Here is a 12,644-nt window from a genome sequence, read left to right as displayed (position 1 = left end):
TATTTATCACCACTTGGAGATGGAGGGTGAAACCAGACACAAACCTTCAAAGAGAAACAAATATCTCTGAACAATACCGTCTTGTTTCACAAGTTAACAACACACTAATCTTTACAAATCTAGAGTAATAAATACTATTAGCAGGAACATGGCTATAAAAGAAATCTCATTGTAACACACATACATACTCACACATACACACAAATCAAATCCATATCAAGGAATAATGAGGACCTGCTCTCTGCACACTGATGGTTTGTAATGTTAGAGCACCTGCTCACATAATACTGCATGTAAAACACCTGGGCAGAAATCTAAAAACTGCTTCATTACACAAAAATGTACCAAAACCTCAGCTTGCACAGTGCGTGCCACATGTTTCTTTACAGTTAGCTAGAAGGAGGAAAGTGACATGACCCAAATCTGCAGGGAAATGTATATAATCCAATCTTGTTAAAGGATTGATGGAGAAATGCTGTATAGACATGACGGAGAGAATTTAGATTCAAAATAAAGAGACGAGTGCATCTACATTATCATGTTTACCAGCACTGTGATTATTTATGTTTGCTGAGCAATCCTCGCATGTCAAGGATCAACACTGGACTCATGAATAATTCAGAAACAAAACTAAAATGGGCCAACACACACACGCACACATGAAACATGCTGCACTCCAGCTCTGACTGGTCAGCTGGGGATAAAAGAGAGGCGTCTGTTCATTGGACGGCTCTCAGAGAACAGAGAAAGCTGATTGGTCAGCTAGGGGTGACTGAGAGGACAGCAGTGAAAGCTGCGTGACGCTGAGTTGTGCATTTACCCAGAATGCAGTAGAAGCAGTGTTTACAGGTCCTTCAGCCTGTAGCCTGGTCTAAACACACTGTTTATTTCTATGGTGCAGCGCCTGCAGCAACTACTGCCTGTCTCATTAGAAATTAACTCATCGCATCCTTGAGCTGAGCTGACATAGGCTTTACATACAAACCCACACACACACGCACACGCACACACAGACAACTCATGCCTTTTCTCCTTCACTGAGACTGAGCATGGAGCTGTGCTTTGCTCCACTAAAGAGAAAATATGTCTCCCTCAGGCTCTGCTGGGAGAGCTGAGATTATTTTGGTCAGTAAATGTTACAGCCTGTCTGACAGTGGGTCAAAATGTACATCCTTCACAATGGAGACAGTGGGAGTCATTGAGAGAAAAACAGCCTAGTGCTGTTCTCGGTCTGGCCTTAACAGGGCTCACAGTGCAAACATTTGGATGACACCAGTCTTTGGGCTATGGAAAGATGAAAAAGTACAACTTTTGATTGTGCTACTCCTTTTTTTTTTTTTTTTGCTTTTTTTGCTTTCTGAAGCTTCATGGATGACCAAGTCCGGTCTTTAACAATCCACTGCTCCATCCAGCCTAGGGTAGAAACATGACCTCTTCACACAGCACAAAATCACACTTTTCACAATTATTTTACAAATGTAATATCATATTTAGTCCATATACGGCGCAGCATCTTTCAGAAGAGCAGAAAGAAGGGTCACTGAATTTGAGATGAGGAATCTCTGTCCAGTCTTTTGGGGTATGTCCTCTGGGTCAGTTAGGAGGCTGCACTCCATTCTGGGACGCCACACCTGATGTGTGTGTGCGTCTCTAGTGTGTGGTAGAGAGGAGGAGACAGGTTGGGCGTGTAGCGAGGATACTCCCTGAGAGGAGGGCTGAGCTGCCTGCTGTGAATGTTTTGGGAGCCCTGAGATGGAGGACCAGAGCTCTGGCTCTGATAGGGGTTGTGGGCGATGTGCTCTCCCAGTGGCGAAGAGCTCTGGGTGGCTATAGCGCTGAGTCGAGAGCCCTGAGGGCTGGAGCTGTAGGGAGGATGAGGGGTATAAGGTGGGTAGGGTTCCATGGGGGTCATGGCAGAGGGGAGCGGGCTGGTGTATGACCAGGATGTACAGTTGAGTTCATCCAGTCTGGGTTCAGAGCTGGCAAACATGCACGCCTGACGCTGTCCCATGTCTGAGCTGTAGGGGGGGTCAGTGAGTGGGTTGTTTGATAGACCGGGTGGAGGAGGAGGATAGGAGGAGGGGTGATAGTAAGACTCTCCCTCACTTGGAGAGCTACCGGTGAAGGGTTTCTTGTACGGGAGCTGGCGGTTTCCTGAAGAGCAGTTCTCCACTAAAGAGAGGGACAGATGGAGAGAAAATATTGTGTTGATTTTCCATTTGAAATTAATGACAAGCAAGAACTGGGAAGATCAGAATTTCTGACTTCCCACATCAGACAGTTGAAGAAGCTGAGACAAGAACACAATGTCCAAGAGAAAAGTTTAATTAGTTTGGCTGCTTTGATGTATGACGTTAAAGGGACAGTTTGGATGTTTTGAAGTGTGGTGAATGAGGCACCATAGTCAGTTTATGACGGCACTCCCCCAGTTTGGAGAAAAAGACACGAGTACTATCATGAAAGCAAAGCAATGTACTGATGGAGAGGGGGCAGCAGCAAGACATATTTTAGCCATCTAAAAAATCAATGCACTTTATCAGTTTAGGTGCATGTTATATTTAAGGTAAAATTCCTTTTTTTTCCTCTCAATGGAGTCTGGTGGCTTTGAAGAGAGCATATATAACTGCTTTAGTTCACTATTGGAAAGGGCTGCCTGGCGGCAAGGTAAAGCAGTTTACCATATTCTAAATAAAGCATACACTTAAACTGACTAAAGGTTGATGTGGGAGAATTCCTCAAACTAAGGTCAAGTCTCTGATTTTTTTTTATACTGGCTCCCTGAAAGTTAGGAAATCAATCCTGTAAACTGTCCTGACAACTTGTAAACTTTAGATAAAGGTCAGCAGTTAGGGTAAGTATGTAGCCTGTATTTGTACTCAATGGGCTAAAACATATTAAACCACTGAAATGGTCCTTTAACTTTAACATGTTGTCAGTAACCTGCAAACACAAACTTACAACACAAACCTGCTTTTCTAATATAATAATAATGATATTTTGGCACAGAACCACAAGTTGGAGAAATAACCAGTTTGAGGGCCGCTGTGATATTTTCTTACTCTAATAAGGAATCATTAGGCAATAATTACACAATTATGGCAATAATTAAAATAAATAGGTTATATCTCCTGTGTCAGGGAGTTAACTTATGGCATTGCTTTTTGTTTTTACGGCTTTCTTCTTACAGCGTATCGAAGGCAGAGACGCACAGCTTCCTCCTACCTTTCCTCTTGGTGCAGTGGTACACCTGCGGCTGTTGGCCGTGCTGCTGGTGAGGATGAGGCAGGGCATAGTGTGCAGGCGGAGCCCTCAGCAGCTCCTGGGGACTGGCGCTGCTCAACCTGTTCTCACAGCTGTAGGGGGATCGGACAGCTTCGGGGGAGCCTCGCAGACCTCGACCCTCCCCACTGAAGGGACTCCCGGTGGAGCAGGCCCTCTGACGGACGGTGCTGCGAGGGACCACAGGGTAGTCCTTACTGAAACAGAGAGAGAGGTGGGTTGAAAATGACAGAAGAAGCAACTATTCATCTGGTGTTGTGTCTTTAGGTGCGCTGCACAAAACAACCTCTCCTGACTCTGTGCAGGTATTTCTGTTACATTAAATTCTACCTGGTTGTATTGCGTGTGTGCGTGTGTGCGTGTGTGTGTGTGTGTGTGTGTGTGTGCTCTTGTTTTGTGTTTTTTTCCTCTTTTCTTTCAAGTCTACTTAGACGTTCTCCATCCTTTCAGCTCTGATCTCTCTCTCTCTGTACACACTGCCCTCTTGGTGAACTCCTTGGTATGTAGGGGACAGCAGGCCACATCTCCCTAACCCTCGCTGATATAGTGACACACACTCTGGCATGAACACACACACACACACACAGTCAGTCCTGTTGTGAGATAATACGCTAAAAAAAGCTCTAAAAATACACACCCAACCGTGTGTCACTTCAGATAGACTCTCCTCTCCTCTGTTCTCCTCTTTACTCCACAAACCTGCAGCAGCACAAAAACACAGGGGTGCTGCAGCCCCCCTCCCTCTTCCTCCCTCTTCCTCCCTTCTCTTTTCTCCCCCTCCCGTCAGAAACGGCCTCTCCCATTGGCTTATTAAAATCTCTAAACTGCCTGCCACAACAGCGCTTGAATGGAGATTAGTTCAACACGCAAACAGACACCATGTAGGGTCATCAGCTGATCAGCAGTGACAGTCTATTAGACCAGCAGCAACGTGATATCATCAATCTATCAATGCAAGAACTGAGCTCAGTGTGTCGTGTCTGTGACGCGCGCTCTGGTCGAGGTTTCGGGCTAACATCAACCTTCAGGTGACAAAGGCTCACACCAACACATGTCTTAGATCATATGTACCCAATCATAAAAATCCTAAGTGGTCATAGATTTTGTTTTCTAGAAGTGTTCACTGGCGTGCAGATTAAAAGCTGTACTCACCCTTGCAGCTTGGCCATGCGGTGAAGCTCATTGTCATCGCTGCCTCTGAAGCCCTTAGCAAAAGGATTATTCTCTATCTTCAGCTGTGTAATCTGATCACAAAACAGAGAAAATCTTTAGCTCAGACACATGGATTACACCTACATGCACAGGCCCAAACAAACACTCAGTACAGACACACAAAAGCACATTCACTTTTTTAACCGTTCTTTTCATTGACAGAAAGTCGATTTACTATTAGTGAGAGGCCCTGCAGATGTTAAAAGCAGCCCAGCCGAAGCTCCGCGCGGCCAACATTCCTCAGCTGCTGACGTTTCTAACGGAGCGGACAGTGTCCTCGCCAGCTGACACAGCATAAACTGTTTACCCAAACAGTCGCCAGGTTTAAGGATTTCAGGCCAAAGCTTTTAGAGGTCCAAAGCTGCGAGCTTTGATGTTTAAGTCTTCAAACTTTTCTCAGTGATGTCATGAAGGGAAACCTTCGCACAGTGTGTCCATCACACAGCAAGTGGACTGGAGATCTGACACGAGCTCAGGTCCAAACAAACTTTGAAGTGCTGATAATACTGATAGCCTCCACCAAACTACTGGCCAAATAGTGCAGTTTTATACACAAATGTGAGATTTAACAGTGGGATACCAATGGTATGTGCTATTGCATGTATGATTGAAATATGAAGTTGAAACTTTTTTTTAACAAAAAACTTGTATAAAAATTATTTAAATAGATAGGAAAAATTAAGAAAAGTAAAAATAATTTGTAATATTCAAAAGTAATTCAAACTAATTTAATTGTCTGCTACTTCTGCTACTAATATATATAAGTAGTTAAGTTTAAAATACAGAATATGTATTTAAATTACACTTATGCACTTGCACTTATGCCTATTTGTATGCATAACGACGTTTTTATCAAACAAACAGTTGCAAAAATTACATTTAACTATTAACAATTATTATCATTAAGCAATAAACTACAATACTTCAGCTGTTCAGTATAAATAATATATGATATAAACTTTTTTATAAACTAAAAACGTTTTCTGCTTTTTTTTTTTTACACTTTTTACACTTTTTTATTATATAACAAATAAAAGGACACTATAGTGAAGCTGTAGGACTACTTTTTAAGTGCTAACACGGTATTAAAAATAATAGTTAAAATTCATCTTTTTATGTTATTTAAGTTTTGTTTTGAAATCTGATCAAATTGAAGCCATCTTAAAAACTTAACCAGGAGAGCGACTTAAAGCTTCAGCAAACTGTCTTCAGTCTTTCTAGTCATCGAGAAAACAGGATCAGCCAAGATCAAGGGGAAAAAACAGTTCATTACAGACCAGAGCTCACACACTCTCTCACACACACGCGGATAACTTATTTTTGGACATATTTACAAATACTGAGTAAGGCCACATAAACAAAGAAGATGCAGATTGACTTTCTGGATACAAAATACAGACAGTAATACAAACAAAGAAAAGTGTGTGAGTGTGTGTGTGTGTGTGTGTGTGTGTGTGTGTGTGTGTGTGAATGTTCTTGAGAGACAGAAGTTTGATGGTGGCCAGTGACCAAAGGCAGCTCTTATACACATATCTAAATGGTCACAAATATGACAGTAGAAGAGATCTAATTAGACTTTGAGAGCCAATTGCCAGAATTGTTAGGATAATTATGACGTAGCCTATATATTTAGACTGTAATAAAGAAGTACACTTCATATTCACATAACATCAAGTGATGTATAAATTACTATATTACATTTTTATTTTTAAACAACGTCCAATCACTATTAGTTTTTCCCATAAAAGAGATTTATGTGGCCCCTTTCTCAAACATATGAAGTGGGGGTTAAGTTCCTATATTTTAACAGTGTTGTGTAAAGTGTAAGCTACCTTGTGGTTCTGGTAGGACGTCACAGCGATGAAGGCAGTCTCAGAGAAGACGTGGGTGCAGAAAGCCGTGTTTTTTGAGCCGAAGCCGTTGTTCTCGTCTGCCTTGACAATATGGAGGCGAGGCTGGTATTTATGCATGGAGTTGAGTATTATCTGCACAGGGGAGAGATTGAGGAGGTGAGATTGACAGACCTGTCATGTTTCCCACCAGCAGATGGGACGTGGACTACACTGGAGGCCAGATGGAGGGTAAACTCAATTTATGTCAATGCCAATTTATATTCCCAGATTTCAGAAAGTAATCTTTAAAACAGATGATTCATTCATATCAATAGGCTGAAACTGGATGCAAGCCAAGACAATATTTTGTTTTACAAGACCATAGCTGGGATTGTTTAAATATATAGATATTGATGTCATATTTTCTGCATGAATGTAAGAATAATGTGTTGCCTTCTTCGGTTGTGTAGCATGCAGGTAAATAACTTTAGTTGGTGCTATTTGTTTTTTTCTAAAGGTTTTATCTTCATGTCAAGCTTACAAAAATAAATCATGCAAGGAACCAAGGAGAGCTGCCATCTTAAAACAAAGTGATTATTAAAGTATGTTATTCACAGTTAATTAAATGTCATCTGTGACCATTTCAACCACAGCTACATTACACATGGTTATTATATAAGAACATTAGACTCCACATAATCTTAGGGAAATAATTCCTAAATTAAAAAATGTATTTCGATGTAATCACTGATCAGGCAGACTATTTCAGCAGATTTTTGGTGAAATTAATAAATTGAAAGTTGAAAGTTGTATAAGGTTTGTGCACTTTGTGAACAGTTACTAACATTTGTATATATTAATTTAAAATGCTGTAGCATCGCTAAATTTGGATTGGATATACCAGCAATGTAAAACTATCAACAATTCCGTGCATTCAGGCCACAATCTAAACTATTTCCCAGGAAACGCCACAAGTGTTTTCTTTTTTTAATTGGATCACGGCCCTTTGTGTATACACACGCACAGGCGCGAGCACGTTTGTTTATTCAGTGGGGCTCAGTTTAATCGCAGTGAGGTGTCTGCCGGTGACATGAATTAGCTAATGGGCTTTAGTCATTGAAATCATTACCTCTAATTTTACAAGCCTGGAAAGATTATGTTTCTGTTTGTTGCCTATTGTTTTTGCGCGCGCGTCTTTAGCGTGCAGGAACAATAGGCCTATCACCTGCTCTCGCGCCGTACAGCTCACTGCCTCGTGAAATGGTGTGTATGGACTCAGACTGCTACTGTAGGGTAACTGTCTGGAGCAATGAAAGCTGGGCATGGTGGGAATGAGTCTCTGTTGAGTCTGAAGTGTGGCCGCTCTGCCCTCGTGCCGGTGTGTGTTGTAATGTCTTCTGTGTTATATCCACGAGCTATCTGGACCTCTGACTAGTTTGTGCAATCATTCTTCTTAAATCAAACTCAGCGTTAATTATTGGATATGCATATTATGGCTATTTGAGGAATTTTTCATTTGGGTGTTTGTGTGTGTGTCCTTCAGTGTTTTTTAAATTACGTTTTTAAAAATCACAGACACACAACCACATTCAAAAGCCTTTTTTTTTTTTTATTCAAGCAAAGAAAGACTAAAAACATTTTTCTTCTAAAGACATACACCACATATGCTAAATATGTTAAAGTCAGACTCACGTGTCCAAAGGGGTCCAGGTGGTTGTTGGTGAGTTTGAGCTTCTGAAAAGAGACGAGCTGGCGGCTCCAGTGCGACCCGGTGGCGGGAGAGTCCGGATGGACGTAGAGCCTCCCGGGCATCGCGGGCTCTGCCTTTCCCGTTATCGACCTTTACAGCAGAGAAAATGTAGTAGATCAGAAAACGGTCAGACGTTGACACTAAGCGGATCACAGTGGTCTGTTTGACCGGCCATGCACCGCTCTGTCCGGCGCCCTGTGGCGCAGGAGGCCCGCGCAGCAGCCTACAGCAGAAGGCCTATTTGGTGCTTTAATTAGACAAACACAAAATGCACCTTGGTTTGCTGAAGTTTACACAGATATCCACATCTGGACCTAAGCTAAGTCGACATAAATTAACTCTAGCTCTACTCCGAAATGGCCGAAGCCTCTGTTATTTTGTGCCAGAGATATGCGAGGCGCCGAGCGAGAAGCCTGACGCTTTTGACATATCTTCTGAAAAACTCACCACAAAACTAAAACAACACCAAGGACCAAAAACATCCAAGAAAGGTGCAGAAATCAGTCCCAGATTTAACCATCTAATCTGTGAAATATTGGACGATTTCTTCCAATTTTTTATTTTTTTTAACAGCAGACAATAAAGATAAGGCCAACCTGTTTAATGCATTTTTAGCAATGTAGTAAACGGTTGCAATTCTCATGTTTATATCTGGGGTTTTACACGTCACAAACCAATTAAAATTACCACGAAAATAGGCTAATTAGTGGGGATGTAATAATCGATAAAGGCAATGAATAAGGCCTCGAAGAAATATTAAGAATGTAACATGTCTTTATGTTTAATAACTATGTAAAACTTTTTAAAAAATGTAAGTGCCTTATAACTGCACCAAGCCTGTGCTTTGAGTCAGCAATGCGCAAAGGTCAAATTACATGACCTGGCAAAAATACAAAATTGAAATAAATTAAAACTAAACTAAACAAAGGTCACTTTGGGAACACATTTTCAGCCTGTTTTAGTTGAGAGTATATTAATCACCCACAAAAAGACTGTCTCTCTTAAAAATGCCTGAATGGCAGCACCGACTAATCTTTATAAACACCGTCCGCCTCCATTACGCTCTGATCTGGGACTTTGTGTCACAGTAGCCATATCCACAGACTCCTGTTTCTGTAAGAACTGAGTGTCAGATGCTCTGAAGAGGCAGGGCATTAAAGGATCTCACTGTAGAGTCAGTGGTCTCTTCTGATTTCCCCGTCAGCACAACAAGCAATTGAATGGAGACTTTAATCCGGTCTGTGCTGTCTGTCCGCCCGGTGAACCCTTCATACTCTGATTTAACCGGCGGGCAGACACGGGGGAAAACACGGGGAATTAGGCCATCCTAGTCTGCAAGAAGGACCCGACCTTTAGAGGACGGGTGAAGAGGAGGGTAAATATAACAACACGGTTTACGCAGATGTCTATATTCAGAGGTTTTAGGCTGATGTAAAATTGATAGTGGCCATTATAACAAAATCGTAGGGAAGAGAATCAGGGAAAAAAACGCTTTTTCTTTCTTCAGAAGTTAGGTTATGAATAGGCTTTAAAAAAAGTATTAATAATTCAGAACAGTGTTATCGTTTTACTCACCATTCACTCCGTAAACGATGTTTAAAATAAAATCATGAATAAACAATAGGGCCTATCATGGGAAAGCTGAGCTGTACACTGGGGATAGATGTATATTTGATTATTTTAGCCTGCACCACTCAGAGGTTTTTGAAGGGTAATCTTAATTTGGAGTTCTTCAATGACACACGTATACATGTGGCTATATACGAACCATTTGTTGTCTGCAAATTTGTAGCGGTGGTCGTCACTGGGCACAATGTCCATGAGGAGTATGTACTTGGTTTTTGGGTTGAGTCCTGCGACCTTCACCTTGTAACTGGGAAACATCCTCCTACAGGGAGCAGATTCAGAAAAAAAAATCAATATTCCCTTTCAAACACAGACAGATTATATAATAAAATACCTGAAGTTAAAATTAAAAATTAAAAAACAGCCAGCCTCCTCTGAGAGAGAAAAAGGTCCCCTGAGGCCTGGCAACATTCACATTGTACAGTTTGTCCCAGATGTATCGTTGGGACAGACATGCAGTTTATAAAAATCTCGGTCATTCAACCCCCTTACAGCCTTTTAGTAAAGCCATGGATTTACTAAAACATAATAAATCGAATATACAAAAAGTAAAAAAACAACAACTCCTAAACTCTTACCTTCCAGCCTTTGTGATGATCATTTCAGTTCCTACTTCATCAAACTTTGTCCAAAGTTCCCTGTCGTGGAGGAAAACTTTGATTCCCTCCATGCCTTGCTGCAAAATATAAACAGTGCTCACTACAACCAGTCTTCTGGAAGTTAAATTAAAGCAGGAAACAGACTCCCGAAATGAGACACAATTTAGATTTGTTTTAAAAATATAAATCTAGTATATAAAAATAAGTAATTGTACTCAAACAATAATTGTGTGATTTATGAAATAACCCTAATCCACGCTCAACTACATTTACAACAATTACTAAATAATGAGGGGAATATTTGTGTCTATTCTGCGGTCCGGGACGCTTAAAACAATTCTGGAGCAAACAGCAAAACAGGATTAATTAACTGAATTCAATAATAATAGTAAAAATATTTACATTCTGGTCCGCAGTACAGGCCGGTACCTGCTGGCTGGACTCTGTCTGTGGTGAAGAGGCTGGTGAGGTTAAGGTGTAGCTGGGATTTTCCTGTTTGGTCTCTTTTGGGGAATCCATGCAGTCTGAGTCCGGACGCTCTGCAAGGCCGAACTGGTCCCCTCCGTTTGCCATGTCCCACTGACACACAAACACAACACACACACACACACACACACACACACACACACACACACACACACACAGGTTAGTATTATGTGCATTTGGTTCTGAACAGGGTTTGTCACACTCATAACACGCAAGCTGTTTGTTAGAGTGGGAGGTTGTCATTGAACATTTCTTAATATAGTTAATGACCTACAATGAATTTAACTCGAAGCATCCCCGTTTTGGAAAAATTAGCAAATGTTCTACTAAAAAAATATTTTGTATTATATACGTGCAATCGATAGGACAAACTAATGTCCTTACTTAAAACTGTAAAGGGCAGATAACCAACACAAACTGTTGGACAGTTGATATCAGTTTTTGTTAAAGGATACACAAAGAAGCGGTTAACGCATTATGTAGGCTACATACTCCATAAAGTACTTTGATATTGTGGTGCAAACCATAATCAACTTATGTTCCTCTCTTTGCAAAATAGCATCAGGATAACGACTAACATCCCATTGCATTGACTTAAATTGTATTAACCTAATCACAGGCTTCCATTTAAAGTAAGATTTAATGTGAATGGACTTGAACTTTAACGTTGCTTTTGAAGATGGTGAAAGGACATAGCTTGCTATTGATCATGCATATTTATGTGATATTAACAATCCAGATGTCAGAGTCTATTATAGCTACGGTGGTAACATTACTTGCATTAATATTCATATGTTGTATGTCAACCTTAATGCATAATATGAGCTTGAAGTTCCACAATGTTTTAACAGCTGAATTGTTTTAAACTACAGTCTACATGCTGTTTAAAAATGGAAGCAGCTCTTAAAGTGCATGTCACTGACATCAAATAAGCTAACCACAGCCTGACCCGTGTGTGTGTGTATTTTGGATAGTCTCCCTGAGGGCCTTTACCTCAAACGCACTGCTCTGCTCTCCCTGCAGAAAACACGCTCATCCTGCTTCTGCGCGATCGCAGCGTGCTCGTGTTTTTTGTTGTTCTTTTTTTTTAAAAGCTTGCTTTGATTTCCACTCAATTATTTTTTTTAAATCCAACTGTCCAAATGTTGCAGTGTCGGTTCTCAAAAATCCACTATGTTCCTTTTGCAGCTCTGAAATATCATCGGTTTGTGTCTCGCTACGTTGTCCGTCTCCCTGCGCGCACACCGCGGCTCGTCCGCTCCGCCGCCTCCCCGTCACCGCCGGCTGCAGAGGCTGAGATCCGATCAAAGCGGATGTAATTTCCTCCTCATTTATATCGCTCCTCTCTTTATTGCCCTCGCGGACTCAGCGGCAGCCCTGATCTGAACCCTTCTCATCAGTTCCTTTATTACAAATGGAGTCAAGTCCGCCTCAGACATTCTGCCCTCCCCCTTCTGCCTTCCCCGCGCTCCCATAGGTCTGCACGGTGCATCGGTATCTGCAGCCCAAATCACGGCCAAGACACTGGCCAATCACACACACACACACACACACACACACGCACACACACACACACACAGACACACACACACACACACACACACACACACACACACACACGCAAACGCGCGCGCGAGCACAAACACGTATTTTATACTTGACAAAAAAATCTGCACTATCCATCTAACAATCCTGATTGACCATATAAAAGTGTTATTGTTAAAAGCAGAGAAAGTGGGAATATTTGTACTATTGCTTAAATTAAACCCTCTGACTATTGATATGAGATTATAAAGAATATGGGCCACTTCAGGATGGGGAAAAACGAATAAAGAAGTATTTTTACTCAAATTATGAGAT

The 12,644-nt window shown here is 41.3% G+C and overlaps 1 protein-coding gene across 1 annotated transcript; it reads right to left on the bottom strand.

Annotated features, from left to right (window-relative positions):
• Positions 1-1,289: 1,289 nt before the first annotated feature.
• tbx5b (T-box transcription factor 5b) lies at positions 1,290-12,174 on the bottom strand. Its single transcript, XM_029439734.1, has 9 exons — positions 11,778-12,174; positions 10,701-10,877; positions 10,278-10,375; positions 9,842-9,961; positions 8,016-8,163; positions 6,324-6,476; positions 4,432-4,523; positions 3,223-3,476; positions 1,290-2,172 (listed from the first exon to the last, which is right to left on the bottom strand). The coding sequence occupies exons 2-9, from the start codon at positions 10,869-10,871 to the stop codon at positions 1,598-1,600; spliced, it is 1,611 nt and encodes a 536-aa protein (XP_029295594.1). The 5' UTR covers positions 10,872-10,877; positions 11,778-12,174; the 3' UTR covers positions 1,290-1,597.
• Positions 12,175-12,644: the final 470 nt, after the last annotated feature.

The sequence above is a fragment of the Cottoperca gobio genome, chromosome 9, assembly GCF_900634415.1.
Source record: "Cottoperca gobio chromosome 9, fCotGob3.1, whole genome shotgun sequence".
Lineage (NCBI taxonomy): Eukaryota > Metazoa > Chordata > Actinopteri > Perciformes > Bovichtidae > Cottoperca > Cottoperca gobio.
Note: the sequence above shows the minus strand (reverse complement) of the source record. Positions and strands in the feature narration are given on the sequence as shown.

Bases quoted from the DNA above. Each gene is read 5' to 3' on its own strand.
- tbx5b (XM_029439734.1), bottom strand. From the start codon at position 10,871: ATGGCAAACGGAGGGGACCAGTTCGGCCTTGCAGAGCGTCCGGACTCA. The intron at 9,962-10,277 runs GTAAGAGTTTAG...TGCTCCCTGTAG, and splicing joins ATCATCACAAAGGCTGGAAG to GAGGATGTTTCCCAGTTACA. The intron at 4,524-6,323 runs GTAGCTTACACT...TTTTGTGATCAG, and splicing joins CGTCCTACCAGAACCACAAG to ATTACACAGCTGAAGATAGA.